The sequence below is a fragment of the Lampris incognitus genome, chromosome 8, assembly GCF_029633865.1.
Source record: "Lampris incognitus isolate fLamInc1 chromosome 8, fLamInc1.hap2, whole genome shotgun sequence".
NCBI classification, from domain to species: Eukaryota; Metazoa; Chordata; class Actinopteri; order Lampriformes; family Lampridae; genus Lampris; species Lampris incognitus.
The window spans coordinates 6,773,928-6,800,045 of record NC_079218.1 but is presented as its reverse complement, the minus strand read 5'-3'; the positions used below and the strand labels follow the sequence as shown (position 1 = coordinate 6,800,045).

Sequence of the window (26,118 nt, the reverse complement as noted above, 5' to 3'; positions counted from 1 at the left end):
CCAAACATTGTTTACGACGCCATTATTAACGCGTATAGTCTTATTAACACATAATGTTAACAAGCATTTTATGAAGACTTAAACGTGCCTTATTACCTGTTAACCAACACTTATTACATGAACTTAACGTACAGCGTTACCGAGTATACCTCTGCTGTTTCTCACCATTAGAGGTTTGCTTTCAAAAACAATATACAAGTAATAATACCGATAAGCCTCTTTAGTATCCTAAGCTTTTCAAACACACTTTCTGTGCATGTATGCGTATGTGGTTTTACAAGTCAACAAACTTGATATGTTTTTCCAGCTCTTGGTTTATATGTATCTTTCTATATCCCGTTTAAAGCTTAAATCGCCGTTTCTGGAGTGGTTTCAGTAAAGACCCCTCATTTCACACAGATGAAAAGGAATTTGGGGGAGAAAGCCAATATTGAAAGTGATGTACACTTCACATTAGGCTCCTCGCCTTTCACTTGGATTTCCTATCTGGATTTGCTCGCGGTTGGCAGACCCTATCATATCCCTTCCCCAGTCTGTGGATGCTTTATGCAAGTGACAAGAGAGCACATAAGGTTGACTTTTTAATCTCGCCCATCCAGCAAATCACTCTCGTTTCTCCCATGAACACTTCACCTTATCTGGGTGGCTAAGCCAAGATGCAAGCCCGTCACAGATCCTCGTCCTAACCAAAAGCAGCCTTGCTTCATGTCTGCTCTCGCTAACCCTTTAACCAACGCTTCTGGCTCTTCCGCAGTTTTCTGTTTGGCGGTCCTGTCCCATACTAATCACCAGAGGGGTATCGGTTTGAATTCCTGGCCTGGCTAAGAGGCAGAAAATGAATGTGTAACACCTTTCAGTTACGGCCCGACACACTCTTTGTCAAGACACTTTATCTGAAATTCCCTCTGGGGGAATCTCAGTGGAAGAGACAATGCATACTCAGTTCAACTTTCTGGGATGAATAAGGATTTTTTAAAAAAAACACAACAATGCTAAATCAATACTCCTACTAAAAAAAATTTTTTTTTTTAAATTAAACCCACACAACATATTTTATACAATAGGCAGACACACAACTATCAGTGTTGATTTCCTGTGGAGTCCGCGGACTTGGACCCCGGGGTCCTGGCTCACCTTCTGAGATAAATAAAGGGCAAACCCTGATGTGCGTGTGCATGTGTGTGTGTGTGTGTGTGTGTGTGTGTGTGTGTGTGTGTGTGCATATGTGTGAAGGGGGTTGTCAACACCACCACAATCTTCACCTGCAAGCCAAGGCAAACACAGCCTGACTGGGCCTTTTCGGATAAGTCTTGATTCCCTTCGGGTCAAAACACACACACACAGTGCCAGACGCTACAACATTCTTTTTTTGTTTATTTTGTTCTTTTTTTTCTCCCCCCCCTTTTTTTTTTAAAGTCACGGAGGCTGTAATCTCCTCATGGTGTTCAGAACAACTGCTTGGTACACTGACGTGTGTCATTCAGCAAACCTTTGGTAATTTCTAGCAGATGGGTGAGCTGTGCAGGATGGTGCATGGAAGTGTGTGTGTGCGTGTTGTGTTTGTATGTGTGCATGCAGGGATACGGCGCAACTTAATTACAGGCTCGTACACACCTCTTGGCAGTGCATTCTTTCTGCAGCTTGGCTAAGGACTCCTTCTCCTCCTTCAAAATCTGGTGCTGAGTACAGAACGCTTCCTCTGAGAAAAAGAGAGGAGAGAGAGAGAGAGAGAGAGAGAGAGAGAGAGAGAGAGAGAGAGAGAGAGAGAGAGAGAGAGAGAGAGTAAATTACCAGGTGTGTTCTGTTCTGGTAAATTTGCACAGGTGGGTGGGCCTGTGTTTGGTCGGCTGCCATCTCCCGTAAAACTTTAGTAACATCAAATAACCTATTTGATCAGGCCAAAACCCATTTCCTCCTGACACCACATAAAACCACACAACATATGTATGATGATTACAGGATTTGTCAGACTATGTAAATACAGAGCATGGCAAATAAATAAAATTAGCTAGATAAGGATCAGCCATGAAGCGGCTTGTAGAAGTTGTATAAGCGCAACACTCGAAGGGCGAGCGCTTTGCATCTGGGGAAAATACCCAAGTGAAGCGTGTAACCAGAAAAACAATGAACAAGTACGGCTTCCACAGACGAACACATATTTAACACGGGCGACTGAAGGTTCGATGGCACTATCAAAATTTGGAAGTGGACCATTTTCATAACCTTTAACCTGCCATTGACCGGTTCAGATAAGACGGGGTTGCGGATGGAGTGGGCGGTGGCCTTCAAAGGGCCACGACTTTTTTTGACCTAAAGCCTTCTGTCAGGTGACGTAAGACAAGCAGGCTGTGATGCGGGTGGGTGGAGGCACTCACAGCGATATCTCCATCAGATTAGCTGGGGAGAGGGATAAGAGTCGGTAGTAGATCAGGCAGATCATCACTCACTTTTGAGCTGCAAACCTGGTGTGATATGACCTGCGTGGGTTTGGACAACACTTTTATGGTAAAGCCGGCTTCGCTCGACCCCTCCATCTTTTTCATCCTCTCATCTCGCTAAGCATCAAGGGATGGGCCAACACGATAAAACAAGTTGCATGGCAGTTTAAAAAAACACCACTGGCTGTGTGTGTGTGTGTGTGTGTGCTACTGTGCTGCTCACCAAGTCTTTTGCGCACTTTCCTTGGAGTCTAATCTTGTAGAGATCACTCATAAATACAGACTTATGCATGTGAGTCTTTTTAACAGCCTAAGTTCTAGATGTGGCAGAAAGTTCGTGAAGTTACACTTTACTTATCCCTGTGGGGTAATTAGTCCTCTGCATCCTAAATAGTTTGCAGCAGTGGGCAGCCACAGCGCGGTTACATAAGGAAGTTCCGAGGCCAGAGCTCCGGTCAAGGTCAATGGCAGGACCATCTGATACCTTTGGATCTGGGAGAAAACCGGAGTTCCAGGAGGAAATCCACAGGAACATGGGAGAACTTGCAAACTCCATGAAGAAAACGCCATGCAGAGGACTTCAAACCACAACCTCTTTCTTGCGAGACAACAGTGCTAACCACTGCTGCAATGTGCCACCACTGTTAGTGTTTTTTCTTCGCTATAAAACCCCAGGAAGAAAGGCTCCTAAAGGCAGAAATGTTCAAATGGAGTAAATGCATGCCATGTCCCAAATTACAAGACTATTTTCGATGGTGGGGAAGTTGTGCTGTTTGGGATATTTTTGGCCTGCAGGGGGCGCTATGTTGGATCAAACGTTGTTATTTTGAACCTGCTGGAGGAGTGTCAGGGTGCGTCATCCTCTCCAAGTTTCATTTATATATTTGATATTTTTTACATTTTTTTTAAATTTTGATATACTTTATTGATCCCCGTAGGGAAATTAGGCTCTGCATTTAACCCATCCTAGCTGTGTAGCTAGGAGCAGTGGGCAGCCGCCGTGCAGCACCCGAGGACCAACTCCAGTTCGTGTTGCCGTTGCCTCGGTCAGGGGCACAGACAGGGGTATTAACCCTAACATGCGTGTCTTTTTGATGGTAAGAGAAACCAGAGCACCCGGAGAAAACCCACCACAGACACGGGGAGAACATGCAAACTCCACACAGAGGACGACCTGGGAAGACCCCCGAGGTTGGACAACCCCGGGATTCGAACCCAGGACCTTCTTACTGTGAGGCGACAGCGCTAACCACAGCGCCACTGTGCCGCCAACATATGTGGTGCCGATATGTGGTGTCTGAGGTATAGCACTTTTTGGATCTTTTGGCCTGCAGTAGGCCTTATATTGGAAGCAGAGTGAGGATGTTAAACAGGATTTGAAAAGGTGAACACAGTCTATCGTGTATCCAAAACTAATAAACTAATCTTTTTTTTTTATACATTCATTTCTAGTTTTCCCCTTTATCCCACCCGATTATCCCAGTGGCATGTGGCCGGAACTCTTGTGGAATAACTCCCCTGGCTCGCATTTCCACAGGAAGGAGATAGTCGTAACACCAGCTTCCTTCAAACTCGCGTCGGCTGCTCTCGCTAGTTTACACGCTGAAGCCTCCTCGCATGGATCGCATCACCTTCAGGCCGCGAAGGAGGCGTAGGGAGAGCGCTTTCGGTTGCTTGGCTGCAGGCGCCCGGATGGGCCAGAGGGGTCGCTGGAGAACGACGAGTCCCCGAACACTACACTGATCTACACCCACTGTCCCTTGGGTAAGGGTGGCCTAATGAATGCCTGACCCCGTGGACGCTCTGGCCGTGACCGGTTACGGCGAGTCTGGGATACGAACCTCCCAGCCACATGACGAGCACAACTAATAAACTAATCTTACGCGAATTAATTTTGGTCTGGGAGTTAATGTGTTTAGATTTGGGGTATCTGAAGGACCACTATACAAAGTTACACACAGTGCTGTGAAATGATGGAAATGAACAGTTATAAAAATAGCTTTTCTGGGCATCCGGGTGGCGTGGTGGTCTATTCTGTTGCCTACCAACACGGGGATCGCCAGTTTGAATCCCCGTGTTACCTCCGGCTTGGCCGGGCGTCCCTACCGACACAATTGGCCGTGTCTGCGGGTGGGAACCCGGACGTGGGTACGTGTCCTGGTCGCTGCACTAGCGCCTCCTCTGGTCGGTCGGGGGGGAGGGGGAACTGGTGGGTGGAATAGTGTGATCCTCCACGCACTACACCCCCCTGGGGAAACTCCTCACTGTCAGGTGAAACAAAGCAGCTGGCGACTCCACATGTATCGGAGGAGGCATGTGGTAGTCTGCGGCCCTCCCCGGATCGACAGAGGGGGCGGAGCAGCGACCGGGATGGCTCGGAAGAGCGGGGTAATTGGCCAAATGCAATTGCGGAGAAAGGAGGAGGTGGGGGGGGTAGTTTTTCCTTATAGTTTTCAAGTTAGTAATCGTTTATATACTTGGTATATTTAAAAGCACACTTGGGAATTCAATGAAATGAAGTACGCCTTCCACAATGAATGACAAATGAACAAGAGGCCGTTGTGAAATTGAATAGGACGTCATTAACACAAGTGATCTGAGGAAATATATACGGCATCGCGGAGCACTAATAACCCCTCCGTTTCCTTTTCTGTCTCATTTTTATGGCCATGTGTGGCTCTCCCCATTCCGCTCTCGTTCCCTTTTGTTATTGTTAAAGCCTCAAGAAGGACGTTCTCCACAATGTGTTGGGGGGTGGGGGGTGGGGGTATCAAGAGGAATGTCATTCCTTTCCAAGTAAGAATGATCCAACTGAGCAGTCTTCTCCTCACCCAGCCTGTTCGTGGCCACGTAAGTGGGGCTATGTAGCGCAGACACAGAGCGGGACTGGGAGTTAACGGTTAGACGAGGAGCAAAGTCGGAAGTCATCTAAGGAAATCATTAAGCAGCAAGTCGGAGCGAAGTGCCTGTCAACCTTTGCCCTCTTGTCAACTCGGCTGCCAACTGAAGGATGTAGCGCTGTAAGTGAGCACTAATGATGATGGCTTCAATATGAGACCTTTTACTCCGAGATGAAAAATTCCTCCCCGCTCTTAACAAACATTTTCTTTATATTGGGCAACCCTTCCTTCCACCAGGACTTGCTGGCCCGGACCCCTTGGTAACATCGCCGTGGGTGAGAACGACAACCGTTATTAATCACAATAAACCCCGTTCAGATGTGATTTATGCCATCTGCTCATGGGGGGAGAGGGAAATTAGACCGGGGGGAAATTGTGACGAGAGTGACCCCTGCCAAAACAAAGCCCATTCATTCTAAAAAGAGACTAGAAAAATTAAAGTCTCGCGGAAAAAAAAAAGGGGGGGGACATGTCACCTGTTTTGGATTGTGCATTGGTGTGACTGGGAACATCTATCTAACTAGAGACAAACAAGTCCTCCTCAAATCCACACTCGCACCGAGAGTTGACAGCCACCACTGTTCATCAACAGGCGCTGGAAAGGCGGTTGTTACCATGTCAACGGGACGATCCCGGCTGCTGCTGTACTTCTACCGTCCTTTCGTTCGTTCACGCTGTCCTGCCACCCTGTTTGCAGGGCGGCATGGCCCAGGAGGTGGAGCGGGTCGTCTAGTAATCGGAAGGTCGCTGGTTCGACCCCCCCCCCCCCGGCTCCTTCAGAGAGCGTGTGGAAGTGTCCTTGAGCAAGACACCGAACCCGCTAACTGCTCCCGATGAGCAGGTGGGCGCCTTGCGTGGCAGCCTCGGCCGTCAGTGTATGAGTGTGTGTGTGTGAACGGGTGAATGTGAGGCGTACACTATAAAGCCCCTTTTCCGCTACACGGTACCGGCTCGATTCGACCCGCTTCTGTGTCGTTTTCCATTACCCTAAGTGTAACTGGTCGTCATAGTGACGCCGGGTTTTCAGTTTCAGAACGTACCTCTAAGATAACTCCGCTTCGGCGTTTAAAAATGCCGGGCGATGGCGTCCGCGGTGGCGTAGCGGTCTAAGCATCGGCTTGGTGTTGATGCCGTCGCCCACTGGGGACCGGGGTTCGCGCCCCGGTCTCGTCAGATCCGACTATGGCCGGACTCGATGAAGCAGCGATCATTGGCAACGCTGTCTTCGGGAGGGGGGCGGAGTCGGCTTGTGTTCGTCACGTGAATGCGTCTCTGTGTGGGTCGGAAAAACAGTGGTTCGGCTTGGAGTCGCCTTGTCACGAAAGTGGGGAGGCGTCTCCTTCGAGACTGCCGGCCGGAGAGATGCAGTTGGCGAACGCATGCAGTACGAGGGTGGGTGTTTGAATTAAAATAGGGATCGATTGGCCACTAAATTGGGAGAAAAAAGGGAAAAATCAGAAATAAATTTATAAAAAAAAAAAAAAAAGGCCGGGCGATATCCCATGCGTGCACTGATGACGCAACACGACGCAGTGACGCGTTTCCCTGACCAATCAGAGGCCTGCATTGATTTGTGGTACCCGCTCCGGTTTTTTTGGAACCTCGACAAAGGTGGTACCAGAAACGTGGTAACGGTTACCAAAATGCCGGTACTTTCCGGTAATGGAAAACGAAAAAAGGGCGAGTCCAGTTGAGCCGGTACCATGTAGTGGAAAGGGGGCATTTGAGTGGTCTGCAGGACTAGAGAAGTGCTACACTCACCCCGTCCGGGGGGGGGGGGGTGAGCGGGCACACAGAGAAGCCAAACAGCCATTCGAATAACAAGGCATTCTCATAACACAGCTCAATGTAATATTTCCATTCCTCCCACTTTTCCCTACATCTGCTTTTATATTCTTGCTATTTTTCTTTTCTGTGCGGTCTTTTTAAGATCGTTAGAATATTTTTCTTTTCTTTTTTTTTCTCCCTCTTTTTCTCCCCGATCGTACCCGGCCAATCGCCCCGCTCCACCCCCTCTGCTGATCCGAGGAGGGCTGCAGACTACCACACGCCTCCTCCCATACATGTGGAGTCGCCAGCCGCTTCTTTTCACCTGACAGTGAGGAGTTTCGCCGGGGGGGGCGTAGCAAATGGGAGGATCACGCTATCCCCCCCCCCCCAACCGACCAGAGGAGGCGCTAGTGCAGCGACCAGGACACATACCCACATCCGGCTTCCCGCCCGCAGACACGGCCAATCATGTCTGCAGGGACGCCCGACCAAGCCGGAGGTAACGTGGGGATTTGAACTGGCGATCCCCATATTGGTAGGCAACGGAACAGACTGCCATTCTACCCGGACACCCAAACTTATTATAATGTTAATACTTAGACACCCACCACACCCTATTTTCTGTTTGCTTTGGTAAACCTGCTGTGCGTGTCAGTAAGAGGCAGCACGTTACTGTCATTTTCTAACGCAGGAGGTAATTTTCATTCAAACAATCCCATCGACTCTATGTGGTCTTTGCACACTAAACAGAAGGGCCGTGGTGTTTTTTGTCTTCATATCTGGTTACGTAACCGGACTTTAAGCAAATAACTAGTGATTTCTAATGGTTTCACACTGAAAATAAAGCGCCGGCTCAGCTGAGGCCATCATCACATATTTGTCCGGTAGTACACATGCCGTGCATACACCTAGATGCAAACACCTGCAGAGACTCGATGTTTGGGTTTTCTGGCCCATTTGTTTTGAGAGACGAGGGTTTCCTGAGAATAACAGGTTTCGGCTGGGCGATAAGAGGGTGATCTCTGAACGGGCACCGACACTGGAAGACAGACAGGAGACCGCACTTCCAGGCACAGATGAGATGCTAAAGAGCGTGACAAGGAATGGAGAAGATTTCCTCGAGGGACGTCAAGCGCAGCATTGGACATACCCTATAGAGAATATGTTGCACCGCAGAGAAACGCCAAAGGTCCAACAGTCCGTGAACTTCCATAAGCTTTGGAGAATGTGTGCAATTCAACAAAATTAGTAATGGCCCCCGTTAAAACGATCAGAAATAGTCACAAATCAATCTGAAACTAATGGTTATACATACCTCTCATGCTCGGCCAGCAGCCTGTCTGATACTACCAAATGTGAGATCTTGCTACTATACTAAGCGTGAACACCCCCCCCCCTTTTCTCCCCAATTGTATCCGGCCAATTACCCCACTCCTCTGAGCTGTCCGGGTCTGCCGATCCGGGGAGCGCTGCTGCAGACTACCACATGCCTCCTCCCATACATGGGGAGTCACCAGCTGCTTCTTTTCACCTGACAGTGAGGCGTTTCACCAGGGGGACGTAGTGCGTGGGAGGATCACGTTATTCCCCCCCAGTTCCCCCTCCCCCTCCCGAACAGGCGCCCAGACCAACCAGAGGAGGCGCTAGTGCAGCGACCAGGACACATACCCACATCCAGATTCCCACCCGCAGACACGGCCAACTGTGTCTGTAGGGACGCCCGACCAAGCCGGAGGCAACGCGGGGATTCGAACCGGAGATCCCCGTGTTGGTATGCAGCGGAATAGACCGCCACGCCACCCGGACACCCCCAGCATGACCAGTTTTATTAGACAAGCCGGCAATACGGCGGAAAGAAACTGGGAACGGAGCTGCTTTAAGCGACGCAGGCGAAATTTCGGGAGATAAGAAGGAAAGCGTCTTGATGCACTTCCAAGAATAATCAGACGGAGAATCAGCTGCAATACGACATGGTATAAACACTCACCTCCATAATCACCGTGTCTAATTCATGCGGGGTTCTTTTCAGGGCTGAAACAAATGACTAAGTGCAGGCCAATTAGAGGAGTTATGCAGTAAGCAGGAAACACAGAGGAACGCAACAGTACATGGCTTCTGGGTTTTGAGTTATGAGACTGGGAAGGAATATACAACATACCGCAATTTGAAGCGATGGTCTCTCAATTTATCCACAAAAACCCTTTTCCCTCCGTGAACTGGCCAAAGATACTTATTCTTCTGTTTCCTAATAAACACCTGTCCTCTCTGGAGAAAGGCCATGTATAGCCTGTAGAGAGGGAGGGCAGATTACTTCTTGCTTTCGGCTGAGTGGTGACAGGCAAAGAGGCGGAGGATTAAGGACCATTTGTCAGGACTGGGACACAAAGGCAACCTCTCCCTGAACCCCCTTAGGGCCCTTTCCTCGCTGCGTGTCGTGTAGGTATGTGTGCATGTGCGGATTCAATGGCAATTTATTAACAGTCCCGATCACAATGCTTGGTGGTCCAGTGTGTCCAGCCCTCTGGCCAAACTAACAACTACAAGAGGTTCTGGGAACCTTTAGGACCCGAGTGGTCTGTTCTTGGACAAATACCATCCATGGTACCATCAGCTCCAAGTGTGATCACTGAAAATGCACACTTACAAAAAAAATAAATAAATAAAGAGTCCGGGTGGCGTGGCGGTCTAACCCGTTGCCCACCAACACGGGGATCGCCGGTTTGAATCCCCATGTTACCTCTGGCTTGGCCGGGCGTTCCTCCAGACACAACTGGGCGTGTCTGCAGGTGGGAAGCCGGATGCCGGTATGTGTCCTGGTCACTGCACTGGCGCCTCCTCTGGTTGGTCGGGGTGCCTGTTCAAGGAGGAGGGGGAACTGGGGGGGAATAGCGTGATCCTCCCACGCGCTACGTCCCCCTGGCGAAACTCCTCACCGTCAGGTGAAAAGAAGCGGCTGGCGACTCCACATGTATCGGAGGAGACGTGGTAGTCTGCAGCCCTCCCCGGATCGGCAGAGGCGGTGGCGCAGCGATCGGGACGGCCCGGAAGAGTGGGGTAACTTGCCAAGTATAATTGGGGAGAAAAAGGGGGGGGGGATCGCCCCCCCCCATAAAAGAAAAGAAAAGACGGGAACTACTTCAAAGTTGAATGACAGACTTCATAAAACTGGAAGATTTCGGCTTTCATCTCAATAAATATGTGAGAGGATGTTCCGGGGACGTCTAAACTATCATGCTGCGCCTTTTCTGCCACTTTGTTGAACCTGAAGCAACATGTCTGGCTTATATAGCTGCTTATAACAGTTGCAACACTACACAAGGATGGTAAATATACACTCTTATACTCAGTGTTAGACTAAAGCCACTGTAAGCACATCCGGCCTACAAAGTTGCCAAATTTACAACATAATACTTAACAGAAATATTTCTATTCAAGACACCATGAGAATACGCTTTTGCGTGAACAATCTCCTAAAATTATTCTTGCAACTATTCATTAATGGGGTGTGGAGGCTCTTCTCTTGTAGCACTTTCTCACCGTGGCTGCCTGCTTGGTCATGCACGGATGCCTCATTAAAATTTTGTGGGGCATCATTTAGATAGCTTCGCGAAGCCAGCCCACAAATTTCACCTCTCTCATTGTGGTCTGGCAAGACTCAACAGGCATTTGTTTGTATTACAATGGACGTCGGGCAAAATTACTTTGCTGGCGAGCGGATCAGCCTTTAAATCAGTCAGAGCCGGAAACCTCATGACGTCGAACCAAAGCACCACATTTCCATACCTGCTGGTCTGCTAGCAGTTAACACCCCTACCGCTAACGGGCCTGTAGATGGAGCTAATTATTATGTCTGAGAAAAGCCTAGCCTGCATTTTTGCTCATTTTTCAATGAGATAGTAACACTCTCATTCTGATAAACTTCATTCTACAGCAGCCACCGATGCTAACCTGTCCAGACACAACCGTTGTTGTCATTTTCGAACAGGCAGCACCACTTGTTATTGTCCTCTTCTAAACTCTCCCCTTAGTTCACGGACTGGTCCGGCCTCCAGCTGACAGGCTCCAGCTGACTGGATGCGTTTCTGAATATATCTCGCAGAGTGAAAGCTGAGCTTGCAAAATTAGGGTGGCCTGGCGAGGCTATCATTAAGAATCGTACGGACGGGGCGTCCGGGTAGCGTAGCAGTCTTTTCTGTTGCCTACCGACACGGGGATCGCCGGATCGAATCCCCGTGGTTACCTCCGGCTTGGTCGGGCGTCCTAAAGAAACAATTGGCCGTGTCTGCGGGTGGGAAGCCGGATGTGGGCGTTTGTCCTGGTCGCTGCACTAGCGCCTCCCCTGGTTGGTCGGGGCGTCTGTTCGGGGGAGGGGGGGGGGATCGCATGATCCTCCCAGATGCTACATTCCCCTGGTGAAACTCCTCACTGTCAGGTGAAAAGAAGCGGCTGGTGACTCCACATGTATTGCAGCCCTCCCCGGATCAGCAGAGGAGGTGGAGCAGCAACCGGGACGGCTCGGAAGAGTGGGGTAACTGGCCCGACACAATTGGGGAGAAGAGGAGGTGGGGGGGCTCCATCCATCCATTATCCGAGCCGTTTATGCTAATTGGGGTCGCGGGGATGCTGGAGCCAGCAGTCATTGGGCGGCAGGCGGGGAGACACCCTGGACAGGCGGCCAGTCCATCAAAGAGCTGACACGTCACATTCACATCTAGGGACCTGCTATCCACGCTGTGACAAACCTCTCTTCCTCAAACCGGAGGGCGATACAAAAAACCCCGTTCTTATTACTTTTTCATTTTATTTGCAGACAAAAAAGTTTCCTACAGACTAACATGTCATTGATCACTTCTCGGTGGGCTTCAAGCCAACCCAATGGAAAAATCCTTTAACAAATCACCTTTCAAAACCCATGATGTACATCTCCCTCCCTTCCGGAAACAGGAACCTCATAACGCAGTCATATGCATCTTCATTTACGTTGTGTTTATCCAGAATATGTATTAAAAACTAACACAAAAATGAATCCGTCTTCTGCTAAAATGGGCTTTTCACCACCACAAAAAGCTGAAGTAAATCTGCCATTTTTCTTCTCTATAAACAAGGGGCAGTTCAGGTTCGGTGATAATGGTGGCAAGACATGACGCCGATAACGCTGCTTGTAACGCAGCAGTTCACACAGAAAATCCAGGGCTAAACGTGGCCAAGGTTTCAGAACAGTCCAAGTCTGTGTGGAGACCTCCCGGGCTCGAGGACCCTTTTGAAGATCCATCACATTATGGAACAAGTCTACACGAGCAATTCATATTGTTTTGGCCTATTCTTTTTAACATGTCACCAGGTTGATAATATATTTCCCCTCCTCTTTCACCCCCTTTTTTTATTCTCTCCAGCTACTAATTTCACTACTGTCCCGGATATGTTGAAGTACTCCATATTAAAGCATGAATGGTATTCATTATACTGCGTGCAGTTCATAATATTCTGATCCCAGCTGAAAGGATTCCCGCTGCTTGCGCGGCAACACTGGGAAGAGCTGAGCTGACTGGAGCCGAACTGATGTGCCGAGCCATTTAGAAGCTAAAAAATGTAAAAAATAAAATAATTAAAAAAAAAAAAAAGATGGCTACACGATAATTATTTATGCCTTGTTAATTTCTTCTCAGCAAAACTAGGGGGCGTCGAGGTGTCCATAATCAGGAACGAATGGACTCCGCGGAAGCAACAACGGTTCTGATCTCCCTGTCGTCCATTAATTCCTGATAATGTCACCTGGTCGGGCCTTACATATCTAGTAGGATACCCCAACTTCTAGCCTTTGCCTCTCGCTCCCGTCTCTTTCCTTTGAATTTTTCTTTGAGTAGAAAGACACAATTTGTTAATCTGAGGGTGACATGTTACAAAATCTGACCTTGGGTCCCTGGCACATGTTTGTGTTTCCAAAGGTGTGTATGTGTGTGCGTGTGCGTGTGCGTGTGTGTGTAAACCTTCACATCATTATTCCCTGTGGACACTAATGGACCGAGCTGCAGTAAAACACCCCCACAGGCTCAGAAACGACACAGAGCCAAACTCTGGATTAACGAAACGACACCACTGCACAAACAGAGTTGCTTTAGTGGTCTGGCGAGAGCCACCGAAACCACAGGAATGGCTCAATATACACGTGTATATGTGTTTATGTGTGTGTGTGTGTGTGTGTGTGTTGAGTGAATCCAAGGCTAAGACCAGGAGGGTGATGGAGGCTTTGTGTGTGTGTGATTTGGTTTCAGGGTAATATACCATACATGCGCCAGGCATACAGCATTCTACCCAATAAAACAGTCGTTGGCTCCTTTCACACAGCCTGAAAATCTTACAGGTAATACCGAGCTTTACCTCGGACGACCGACAATAGTGTATTCGCTTAAACAAGATTACAGATAGTGGGATACATGCAGCATCTGCTTCTACGGCAGTTTGGCCTGTGGGATATCTGCAGCTTTAGAGGTAAAACGATGGCCCCAACCATGGAGCGAAGTGCCGACCGGAAACTCTTCTCGCTAACTCTGCAGTCTAGTTTTGCATCTTGCTTTCTGTCAGTCTGTCACCGGTGCTCGAAGCGGGCCGGTACTCAGGGGTACACAGCGCCGGCACTTCTACATTTTACCCTTCAGCTTTACCGTGCTTTTTCTTGCGGACCGCCACTTCTCACAAGCAGCCGGTGCTTTTTTCCCCGCCTCCTCCACATCAGGTTCTCTGAGCGATTCATAATGGCCCTAAATGAACTAACTGCATTACCCAGGGGGCACTACATGACGCTCACCTGTTCCCGTCCCCACCCGCCTGCTTTTCTCTGTCGGCGGCTAGCTCGAGTTCACGTTTCACTTCATTATCATATACATATAAAAAGTACCATGCAGCTTCATATGCAGCGAAGTGCCCTGGCTCTCTCTGCTCTTGAACCTACGTATAAGTAAATAAATAATAACAAAAGCAATAAATAAGAAATTAGGAATCCCACAAAATAATAAATCACGGATGTTATGTAAGGCGCAGGCACTCTGGGTAGCGTAGCGGTCTATTCCGTTGCCTTCCAACACGGGGATAGAATAGAATAGAACAGAATAGAACAGAATACTCTTTATTAGTCATTTTGTACATACATACAAATGAAATATACTCTGCGTTTAACCCATCCTAGCTGTGTAGCTAGGAGCAGTGGGCAGCCGCTATGCAGCAGCTGGGGACCAACTCCAGTTACTTCTTCCGACTGCCTTGCTCAGGGGCACAGACAGGAGTATTAATCCTAACAGGCGTGTCTTTTTGATGGTGGGAGGAAACCAGAGTGCCTGGAGGAAACCCACGCAGACACGGGGGGAACATGCAAACTCCACAAGGAAAGGACCTGGGGCGGCCTGGGGTTCGAACCCAGGACCTTCTTGCTGTGAGGCAACAGTGCTGACCACTGGGCTACCGTGGCCGCCCTTTACCGTGGATTGCCGGTTCGAATCCCCGTGTTACCTCCGGCTTGGTCGGGCGTCCCTACAGACACAATTATCCGTGTCTGTGGGTGAGAAGCCGGATGTGGGTATGTGTCCTGGTCGCTGCACTTGCACCTCCTCTGGTCGGTCGGGGTGCCTGTTCGGGGGAGGAGGGGGAACTGGGGGGAATAGCATAAACTTCCCATGCGCTACGTCCCCTTGGCGAAACTCCTCACCGTCAGGTGAAAAGAAGCGGCTGGCGACTCCACATGTATTGGAGGAGGCACGTGGTAGTCTGCAGCCCTCCCCGGATCGGCAGAGGGGGTGGGAGCCGTGACCAGGGTGGCTCGGAAAATAGGTTAACTGGCCAAGTACAATTGGGGGGGAAAAAAGGGGGAATAAATCCCCCCCCCAAAAAAAGTTATGTAAGGCGCCTACTCTTCATTATTCTGACCTCCTGGGGGGTAAAAACTGTCTTTGAGGTGGCTGGTCTGAGCTCTGATGCTCTGTAAGCGTTGTCCTGAGGGAAGGAGGAGAACAGATCATGTGCTGGTTGGCTGCTGTCCTCCATCATACTTAGGGCCTTCCTTCTGCAACGGGTGCTGGAAATGTCCCGAAGCTGTGGTAGTGCTGTTCCTATGATTTTTGAAGCTGTTTTTACTATGCTTCTTAGTTGTTCGTGGTCTTGTTCAGTCAGGTTGCCAAACCACACCAGTATGGTTCCAGTACGGATGATGTCTATGGTAGTCTGGTAGAAATTGACCAGAGTTTTTGTGGACATTCTGAATTTTTTTAAGTCATCTCAGAAAGTATAGTCTCTGTTGTGACTTCTCAATGACACAACTGGTGTTTAGAGACCAGGAGAGGGAGTCTGTCATTTGCATGCCCAAAAATCTGAAGTCAGTCACAATTTCAACAGGGACATCGTTGATGTAAACTGGTGCTTGAACTGTTTTAACTCCCTAAAATCAACTATTATCTCCTTTGTTTTCTCAACATTTAAGGAGAGGTTGATATCTTGACACCATATGGACAGGTCCCTCACCTCCTTCCTATAAACATCTTCACTGTTGTCATTAATCAGTTCAATTAATGTGGTGTCATCTGCAAATTTCACAATGCTGTTATATTTGGCAACATAGTCATGTGTGAACCGACTGTAGAGTAAGGCAGTGTTTCCCAACCCAGTCTTCAAGCACCCCCTATTTTCTTTGCAACCCTGAATAGGTGCCTGTTTGTAGGTATTCAACCAATTAGCAATGAATTTTGTCAGATTTTGAACACCTTGCATAATTAAGTGCTATGAGATGATGGGTTGAGTAAATACAAGCAAGGCTACCTATGCAGGGTTACAATGAAAATCTGCAGGATAGGGGGACCTTGAGGACTGGGTTTGGAAACACTGGAGTAAGGGACTAAGGCAGGGGTCAGGAACCTTTTTGACTGGGAGAGCCATAAAAGCCAAATATTTCTAAATATATTTCATTGAGAGCCATATAGTATTTTTAACGTATAATAAATGAAATATGTCTTACTTTTAATGCGACTTCTGGTGCTGCATGGCGTATCGAAGTGCCGCTTTATATGTGACCGTTTCATCGATGCAATGTTATCATTGCATATGAGACATACGGCAGATCCTGCTCTCTCCACAAATGCAGATTCCTCTGCGCACGCAGCCTGGAATGCACGGTAACCACCGTCTTTTTTTCTTTTCGCCCTCTTTTCCCTTACAAGGGTTGAAGCGGATAAACTAGTTGGCTATCTGATCAAATTGATTTCTTCACCTTTACAATGACCCGGACATGCTCGTGAGCCATTGGTTCCCGACCCGACCCACGGGTGACCCGTGACCCGTGAAATTTATCTTCAAAACTAATTTCTGTTTACTTTAAAATGACACAGTATTATTAAGAAATATCACAAGTATTTTAAAATCAGTTCCAAACTGATTTTTTTTTCAACTCAAAATTGTCTGGGAGCCATATGCCGTCACCGGAAGAGCCATATATGGCTCGCGAGCCATAGGTTCCCGACCGCTGGACTAAGGCAATGACCCTGCGGTGCTCCTGTGTTGAGAACTATGGTGGTTGAGCGGCTGGTACCTGCTCTCACTGTCTGAGGCCCGCCTGTCAGAAGTCTAAGTAACGCTACACTAACCTTACAATAACAGCCTGAAGGACAACTGGTCACAGAGCATGGTGATGCAGAGGTGCTTAGTTTGTGTGACACACTAAAAGTAGAGAGAAGCGAAAGTATCGGATTTCACCGAGAATTCAAGGAGCTAAGGGCATCCCGGCCTGGTGTCGAGCGTGGAGCTGTGTGTGTGTGTTCTACCTTTCTTCTGAAGCTGTGCCCGCTCCTTCTGCCGCAGGTCGGTCTCCCGGCCGAGCGCCTTCCTCTGACGCTCCAACTCACTACGCAGCACACCGATACGCAGCTGCATACACTCCCGCTCCTTCTTCTGCATAGACAGAACAGGACACAAGGTGAGCGCGAGAGAGAGGGAGAGAGAAAGAGAATATTGTTCATTTCTCTTTGGAAATACCACCGTAATTGATGTGCGCTCCGCTGAACAAGCCAGGTAATGGCAAACTCATCTCATGGTGCTTCAATTTAACGCACTTTTTTTTTGGTGTTGCCCCCCCCCCTTTCTCCCCAATTGTATTCGGCCAATTACCCCGATCTTCCGAGCTGTTCCAGTCGCTGCTCCACCCCCTCTGCCGACTCCGGGAGGGCTGCAGACTACCACATGCCTCCTCCAATACATGTGGAGTCGCCAGCCGCTTCTTTTCACCTGACAGTGAGGAGTTTTGCCAGGGGGACGTAGCGCGTGGGAGGATCACGCTCCCCCCGAACAGGCGCCCTGACCCACCAGAGGAGGCACTAGTGCAGCGACCAGGACACACACCCATATCCAGCTTCCCACCCGCAGACAAGGCCAGTTGTGTCTGTAGGGATGCCCAACCAAGCCCTAGGTAACACGGGGATTCGATCCAGATCCCTTTGCTACCCAGACGAATTTAATACACTTTGACCAAACCATCAAGCCATAACTCAAGGGGGAGAGAGAGGAGAGAGAGAGAGAGAGAGAGAGAGAGAGAGAGAGAGAGAGAGAGAGAGAGAGAGAGAGAGAGAGATTGTGCTACTTAAAGCAGCCCACCAAGCCTTGAGATAAGTGTTATGGGAAAGAGAGGCAAAAGTGAACCGAAGTCTTGGGAATGGCTGGAGCTAATTAGTGCGGATTCCTGACGGCTGTCGTGCAAACGGCTGGTTCCGATGAGACGCGAGGGTATTTTGTTGATGGCTGGGTGTCAGCGTTGGAAAAGGGCTCAGCCGTTGGACCGCGTTACCAACAGCAGGAGAGCAAAGTGATTTTGGATAGAGGTGTGAATAATTTGGCGAGGTCCAAGGGCGAGAGAATGTGGGGAAGACAGGCGCTCTGTGGTGTTGAGACGCTTCAAAGGAGTTCTGAGGTCATCGAGTCTAACTTCTCCATCCAAACGGGATGTTGCTCACCCCGACCCTCGCTTTCACAGCGACGCACATACGTAATGAGCCGGGTGGAACGTTTTGATTTCATTTGAGACCCACATGGTGAATTTAAAGCGACATTGTGTGTTTTTCTTTTGTTCATTAAGACCTAGGGTTTGTACACAACAAAGTGAGACCTCTGGCACTTCAATACGCCACTTGAGGTCTACCTCCTCACATGATCTGGTGCAACATTGAGGACAGTGTTGTCAGAACACCAGCGAATGAGACACGCTCCTTTATTCACGCAGGAAATGGTGCCTGCCATGAGGCACGGTAAAAAATGAACATGGGATTTCAATTTTTGTCCCCTCAGCAACGGCTTGTTTCTTGTAGAGGTTGCGGTAAAATATGTGGTCCGCTGCTGAAGAAGGAAAAACGTCAAAAATCCCACATTCGTTTTTTATCATGCCTCGCAGCGAGCATCATTTCCTGTGCACAGGGAAGCCATCACGTCTGGGTCGCGAAACTAATGGAACGATTGCACAATATGGCTTTAAAATGCTGCGATGACAACTCTCATTTGGTTGTCAGTGTGAAACGCGGAGGGAAAGACCCCGGGGAAGGTCAAGGAATGAACACATTGACCCCTCGGAGTGGCCACAGAGGAACGACTGTCAAGCAGACGTGGGTATGTGCAAATACGACCGTCTGAAATCCATTTGAGTTTTTCCCATTTTTTTTTTTTTTTGGTTTTATCCAGCTTTTTGTCTTTTTCCCCATTTTGACCTTAAGAAGCTTGTATGTTAGACTGCAATGATCTGTTGTTGTTTTTTTTTTGTGGAAATTTTTGGCTTTTGTGATGACATTTTCTCCTTTCATCCCACGCAACAAACCCATGTGCGTTTGCTTATGTGCACGGTTATGATGCAAACACTCATGTTCACAGAGACACAGGAGGCGCTACAGGGTCTCTGTGAGGGTTCGAGGACCATAAATTACTTTAAATATCCAATTTCTTCACAAATTTTCTAACGGTCTCCAAACTCAGCGCACTTCCATTTTTATATCAGAAATCCATATTTATGGGTGTCCGGGTGGTGCGGCGGGCTATTCTGTTGCTTACCAACACGGGGCTCGCCGATTCGAATCCCCGCGTTACCTCCGGCTTGGTCGGGCGTCCCTACAGACACAATTGGCCGTGTCGGCGGGTGGGAAGCCGGATGTGGGTATGTGTCCTAGTCGCTGCACTAGCAAGCAAGTTTACTTATATAGCACATTTCGTACACAGGGCAATTCAGTGTGGTTTACGCAAATAAAACCAGAAAAGGAACAACCATATAAAACATAACTAAAAGAGAGTAAATAAAAACAAATAGGAACAATCATATATAAAATATAATTAAAAGAGTACAAGGTACATAAAATGTACTTTGAAATAGTAATTAAAAAGAGTAATCTCATTAACAGATAGGTACTATAAAAAGAAAATACAAAGTACAAAAAAAAAGGAATAAAAACATAGTCACTTCCCCGCCGGCAGTGACTAAAGATCTACTTCCAGAATTAAAGTGCAGTAGGAATGAGGTGCAAGTTTTAATGCTCAATCATAGGTACAAGAAAAAAGATGTTTTTTAATCTAGATTTAAAAATTGCTATTTGGGGCACATCTAAGATCTTCTGGTAGTTTGTTCCAGTTGCATGTAGCATAGCAGCTAAATGCTGCTTCACCATGTTTGGTTTGAATTCTGGGCTGAACTAACTGACCTGAGTCCATGGATCTTAGAGCCCTACCCGGTTTATACCCTTCAAGTATGTCAGTGATATGTTCTAGGCCTACACCATTCAGTGATCGGTAGACAAGTAGCAGAACTTTAAAAGCTATTCTGTAACTAACTGGAAGCCAGTGTAAGAGTTCAGGACTGGAGTAATGTGTTCTGCTCTCTTGGTCCTGGATAAAACTCTAGCAGCAGCATTCTGAATAAACTGCAGCTGTTTAATGGTCTTTTTGGGAAGACCAATTAAGAGACCGTTACAGTAATCAGTTTTACTGGAAATAAAAGCATGGATGAGCTTCTCTTGGATACCAAAAGCTTGATTCTGGCTATATTTTTAAGATGATAGAAGGCAGTTTTCATAATTGCTTTGATATGGCTGGTGAACATGAGAGCTGTGTCTATTAAAATGCCAAGATTTCGGTTTGGTCTTTGGTTTTTAGAGCTTGTTCATTAATAATAGTTCTGTTTGTTGCCAAACACAGTAATCTCTGTTTTTTTCCTTATTTAATTGAAGAAAGTTTTGGCTCATCCTATTATTTATCCAAACAGTGACAGTGAGTCTGTTGGGCTGAGATCATCAGGAGAAAGAGCCATATATATATATATATATATATATATATATATTATCATCTGCATAACTATGGTAATCCATGTTGTTGCTCTGAAGAATTTGGCCTAAAGGCAGCATGTACAGATTAAACAGGAGAGGTCCGAGAACTGATCCCTGGGGGATTCCGCATGTCATCGCTGCTCTATCAGATTCATAACTGCCAGTGGTGACAAAGTAACTCCAGTCTTCTAAATAAGACCTGAACCAATTAAGGATTTTACTAGTGCCTCCTCTGGTCAATCAGGGCGCCTGTTTGGGGGGGGGGACTGGGGGGGAATAGTGTGATCCTCCCACGCACTACGTCCCCCTGGCAAAACTCCTCACTGTCAGGTGAAAAGAAGTGGCTGGTGACTCCACATGTATCGGAGGAAGCATGTGGTAGTCCGCAGTCCTCCCCGGATCAGCAGAGGGCGTGGACAGCGACCGGGACGGCTCGGAAGAGTGTGGTAATTGGCCGGATACAATTGAGGAGAAAAAGGGGGGAAAATCCAAAAAAGAGATCCGTATTTATGTCTCTTTTTCGTAATTTCATCTGTATTTTCCACATGGCAGAAAGATGTGTATGTGTGAATAACCATAAACAAGTGCACACAAGCGTCATGACATGACTAGGCAACACATCAATAATATAAATACCCTGATGTGAGTGTAGATAACGCCAGGGATTTTGGTTATCATAACATAGTGATGTAACTTAAAAGCTGTCATTCCCTGGTTTTGAAGACTGCGTTATAATAAAATGATACAATTTTTCTGAACCTATTGGTCTGATTTAGTCGAATAAAGTGGACAGTGAGTGCCTCTACTGGCTTGGTCACCATATCCACATTACTAGCTATCATTTCTCAAAATCATGACACACACGCACGCACACACACACCCTTAAATGTACACCCAGGTGAGAGCCCACTGGATAGTCCATTAAGACCAGATGATTCTCCATTTGCCTATCTATCTACCTGTCTATCCATCCATCGCCTGGGGCTGGCGTCTCTCTCACCACATGCTGCCGGTCAGCAGCGGCTCTGGGATAGAGGCATCAGAGTGCAGGTCGTTAGTCAACATCTCTCTCTCTCTCTCCCTCCCACTTTTTTGTGTCCTTTTTCTCTCTCTCCCTGTCCTGTTTCTCTCGCTATCTTTCTCTTTTTTTGTCCCTTTTCGCTTTCTCTCTCTTTCCTTCTCTGCCTCTTTTTATCTCTTTTCTCTCCATCTTTTGACTCTTCTCTTTTTTTGTTTCTCTTTTCTCTCTGTCTCTTCGCTTTTTGTCTCTCTATCACTGTCTCCTCTCTCTGAGAGCGAGCGAGAGAGAGAGACAGAGAGAGAGACAGAGAGAGAGAGCGAGAGAGAGAGTGAGAGAGAGAGAGAGAGAGGGAGCCTGCAGCAAGCCAACCAACTAATGAGGAACAGCACCGCCGCACTGAGGATATGTGGGCTTTAGGTGGATAGGATCAAGATGGGGGAGCGTGATAAGCGTGGAGAAATATACAGTGTAAAACGATAAGTCGGTAGGAACAGTTAGGACAACATCAAAACACACTGAAAGAGATTTAAAGAAGGAAGTTAAAGGAGCGCATGGGATGATGGAAAGGAGGAGTGACAGAGTGAGAGAAGGGAGAGATAGATGGAATCTGCAGGTCTGGTGTGATAACAGAAATTTAACCTTGTTGTTCGTCTTTTATTTTGCAAGGCGAGTCTCTCTTTCTAGCTCTCTCCCTCTGCCTGTCTTACACACACCCCTACATAGTGACTTCAGCCTGGATCAGAGGAAACACAGATAGGCCTTCCCCTTGAAGTCCTCTGAGGGTTTTGATGGAAACATAGAGGAGCTATCGGTCACGGGGGAGAGGACTGATAGAGCCTCCATCTCGGCGAGTGTCGGACCCTGATGCTTGCATGTTAACCACCGGTGGGTTTGGCACGAACCGCAAGCCTCCTTAACTTTCACCAAACGCAAGAGTTGACAGGTAGGTCACGCCGTCTTTTTTTTTGTGTGCATATATACACATGTGTGTGTATGTGAGTGAGCCAGAGACTGTAACCCCACCCGGACTGCCCATCTGACTCTTGGCGAACATCAAACAGCAGTTGGTCAGCTGAGTAAATAAGCAGCAGGCATGGGAGGACCGCGCCGCGGCCCGGCAGATTAATGGCAGAGTGTGGGTGAGAGGGTGAAAGGGCCATGCGTTGGGGGGGGGGGGGGACTGGTAGGCTCCAATCTGTCCCCCCTTTGATCCGCGCTCACAGAAAGAAGGACAGTACAGAGATCTCCTATGTAGGCGGGCCAAGAGGAGACCCTTAGAAGAACCACACAATGCTCCCCTCTCTCCGAGCCGCCGACTCGCCGGCCCGGTAAAGAGCGAGCAGAGCACATGTACTGCATGATTTATTAGCTGAGGTGAAATCCGGGGAAAAAATAAAAAAGCTCTGGGAATGTTTGACCGAGGGGGGAAATATCAGCCACGAGTTCATTTTTTCTTTAATTGAATAGAATCCTTTGTGGTGATTTTTTGTGTGTGTGTGTGTGTGTCAGGGCGACAGAACGCTTTGGTGGAGTAGCTTTTGATAGGCGCAGTCGGCAAAAGATCTGGAGAGGAGGGCGAAGATCTCTTATCAAAGGCCGACGAAGAGAAACAGCTGCAACTCAGCAGGGACGCCGGGAAACCGGAGGAACGCCGACGTGCCCTTAACGCACCCGAGACCCTCGTGTCTGCGGTCCGCGCAAAACAGCACACGCTAATACGTAACACACACGCTCACAAACCGCACACACGCACGCAGACCTGCGCCGTCCCGTACTTAACGCGACGCACAAACAAAACAACGTCTCGCTTAAGCGGCTGTGCGAAGGAGGAGAACCACGCCGGGGCCTCGGTGCGCTCACGCTTTCACCGAGAGCCGTCCGCCCGCGAGGTATAAAATGCCGAGGTGTCACCGGCCCGCCCCCCCGGGGGGGGGTGGTGGGGTTATAACGGGGTGGGGGGGCGACGGGATGCTTTTGAAGTAAACATTTACAATAAACGCGGCGTTCAAAACCGGGATTAGCGCTCCGTTTTCACACCTGCGCAGCTGCCACTTCCAAAAAATGTTAAATATGCTTTTCTTGTTTTCGCTCCGGATCCTCGCCGTGGACAGGACAGGAAGGTGGAAACATAAATAACGGCTTTGGGTCAAAGCGTTATTTCTTTAAGCGGGGCGGATGTGGCCCCCTCTTCCACTTCTTCCCAGTTAAGTCACCGGAGCAAAAAGACAGAACAACGGCCCGAAGGGTTGGATTAAGTTTCTGCGAGGCTCTCAGAGATAGAGGATATACACTTCGCTAAGTATTAGCTACAACGCCGTCCACCGTAGATTATTATTACTTATAATAGTATATTATATTATTATTATATTGTTATTATTATTATTATTATTAAAGGGTTGGCTCTGCCCGATACCAGCACTTACCCGGCACCTCTGGTGGCAATTTAAGTTCTTTAACACTCAACTGACCGCGACTTCACTTTCACTCTGGGTTTAACTTTGTGAAAAAAATAAAAGATACAGACCTGCCGCTCCCCCCGCATGCTCCCAAAACTGCATTAAAATTAGTTTTAGATCAACTGCACACAAGAAAAAAAAAAAAGTTACGATAAGATCTTCCTAAAACGACCACGAGTGGTCAAAATGACCGCACGTCATTTGGCCGCCGTCGTGCGCGCGTCACGTGACGTGTGTCGGTCGCATCATTTCCTGCGTGAAGTTCGTTGCGCTTTCCTAGAAACCCACTAGCGTCCTCCAGTGCAGAGAAATAGTCTAAACGTGGTTTTTGATTATTTCCAACATGTCTGGTTACAGACACCGTTACAGACGCACCGTGACTGCCACCGAGGCGCCGCAGTATTTACAGGCGTTGGACAGCGGGCCATTTTAAATTGTTGAAAAATAGTATTGAAGTTGTTAAAATGTTAATTTTGGTGTCAGTCGTTTCCTAACAGACGTACTAACATATGCAATGCATTGATATCTCAACTGGGTATTAATCGTGACAGAATATAGAGTTTAAAAACCGGCGGTCATTTTGACCGCCCATGGTCGTTTTAGGTAGGAGTGAAATCCCGGTCGTTCTGGTCTTAAAAACATCAACGTTAAAAACCTCTCCCACCATTCATTTTCCTATATTTGCACGACAGCAGAAATACTAATGGTCCCATGAAATCTGGCTGGTGTTCAGGGCGCCGCTAAGCTGCCTGACGGTACTTTTAGGGGATGTGAAGCTGCTGGTGTGCTGAAACTGCCTTATTGATGATGAGTGTCGAAATGTCCCACCCGTTCTGTGCAAGTGGCCGTCGTCCTCAGCTTCTCTTCGATCTCCTTCCCGATCTTCTGCACCGTCACCTGGGTCTGCTTGATGGCTCGCTGGGCCGTGTGGAGCCTAGCAGGGCAGGGAGACATGATTTCACCGTCAGTGACATTGCCTCTAACCACCCGAACAGCCAGAGGAAAAAAAAAACAAACACCGAAACTGGTCTCGTAAGAGGTACCCAGAACGACTGACAAAAGATAATAGAGGTTTGATGCTTATGGCTGGAGAAGTCATGGGTGTAATCGGGCTTGTATGTTTACTGGAACGGTTTACTGTAACTAGATGATGGTCCCCATGTGAAGGCCCATTGTACAGTCTTCCAAACTGTCTCCTCTTGATTTATTGGGGCACATTTACATTGTTCTGCCCTTTCTCCAGAACTGCAAAGGCTAATGAACAGTTTCAATATCGAACAAAGAACAAAGTGGATGTTCAGAACAACTGAATGGAAAAAGCCCAGGGCTCCCCAGCAGTACTTTTAGATGTGTTCCTGTGGAGCTACGAGACAGAGCAAATTCTCATACACCACAAACCACAAATGGCCCAACAGAATTTTAATCACTATTATTTTTTAATACCATCTCGCCACAATATGAGATCAAATGTTGCCCCGTGGACCTGAACCTATCAATCCCCGAAATTGGGGAGAAACCTCAAAAGGCCAACTAATGAACTCAGACCGCAGAGATGAAGGCCTGTTTCCAGACTTTCAGGACTGTTCTACTCATGTCAGTGTCCCCCTTATAAAAAGGAGGAACAGTAACAACGGCACCGAAATGACAAACCAGAGGGTTATTGTGGACATCAATCACCCGGGTCATTAACTTCTAAGTGAGTTTTCTGCAACTTCAGAGCTCATGCGAGGAGAGAATAAATTCCCAGCAACTTCGCCCGAGGGACCCAAACAAACCGTTAACAGACAACTATCCCACACAGCGGGGAAGGGCTGCGGAGAAGTGACTTCAGGGGAAAAATGACAATTTGCAATCACAGCTTGAAATCATCTTTCTTTCCTAATTCACGGTCGCTCTTGATTCAACATGAGAGCTGGAGCCGGCACAGCGGTTTGCCCCCCTTTCTGTGGCGTAGGGGACAAATAAGAGCCCAACAGAGAGACGAGGAGCTTCTCTTGTTAGCACATTCCCTTTACTTACTCCCTGCAGGATGGGACCCTATTCAAAAAAAAAATCTTTTACTCGCCACAAAAGACGTTAAATATACGGTCATGTGACAAACAATAACAAACGATAATAAAATGCATTACATGTGCTCTGCAGCAAATCTTTTCTTCGATGAGCCGAAATTAATCAGACGTCGATGTTATGACCGGGTATCCATTCTGA

At 47.9% G+C, this 26,118-nt stretch overlaps 1 protein-coding gene across 1 annotated transcript in view; it reads right to left on the bottom strand.

The window, feature by feature from the left end:
- The window catches only part of uvrag (UV radiation resistance associated gene), a 153,089-nt gene that overhangs the window by 94,025 nt on the left and 32,946 nt on the right, over window positions 1-26,118 (bottom strand). Inside the window, exons 7-9 of the mRNA XM_056285197.1 lie at window positions 24,739-24,844; window positions 16,909-17,035; window positions 1,615-1,699 (exon numbers count right to left, since the gene is read on the bottom strand). Of these exons, the coding sequence (XP_056141172.1) occupies window positions 1,615-1,699; window positions 16,909-17,035; window positions 24,739-24,844 (318 nt within the window). The remainder of the gene's footprint in view (window positions 1-1,614; window positions 1,700-16,908; window positions 17,036-24,738; window positions 24,845-26,118) is intronic.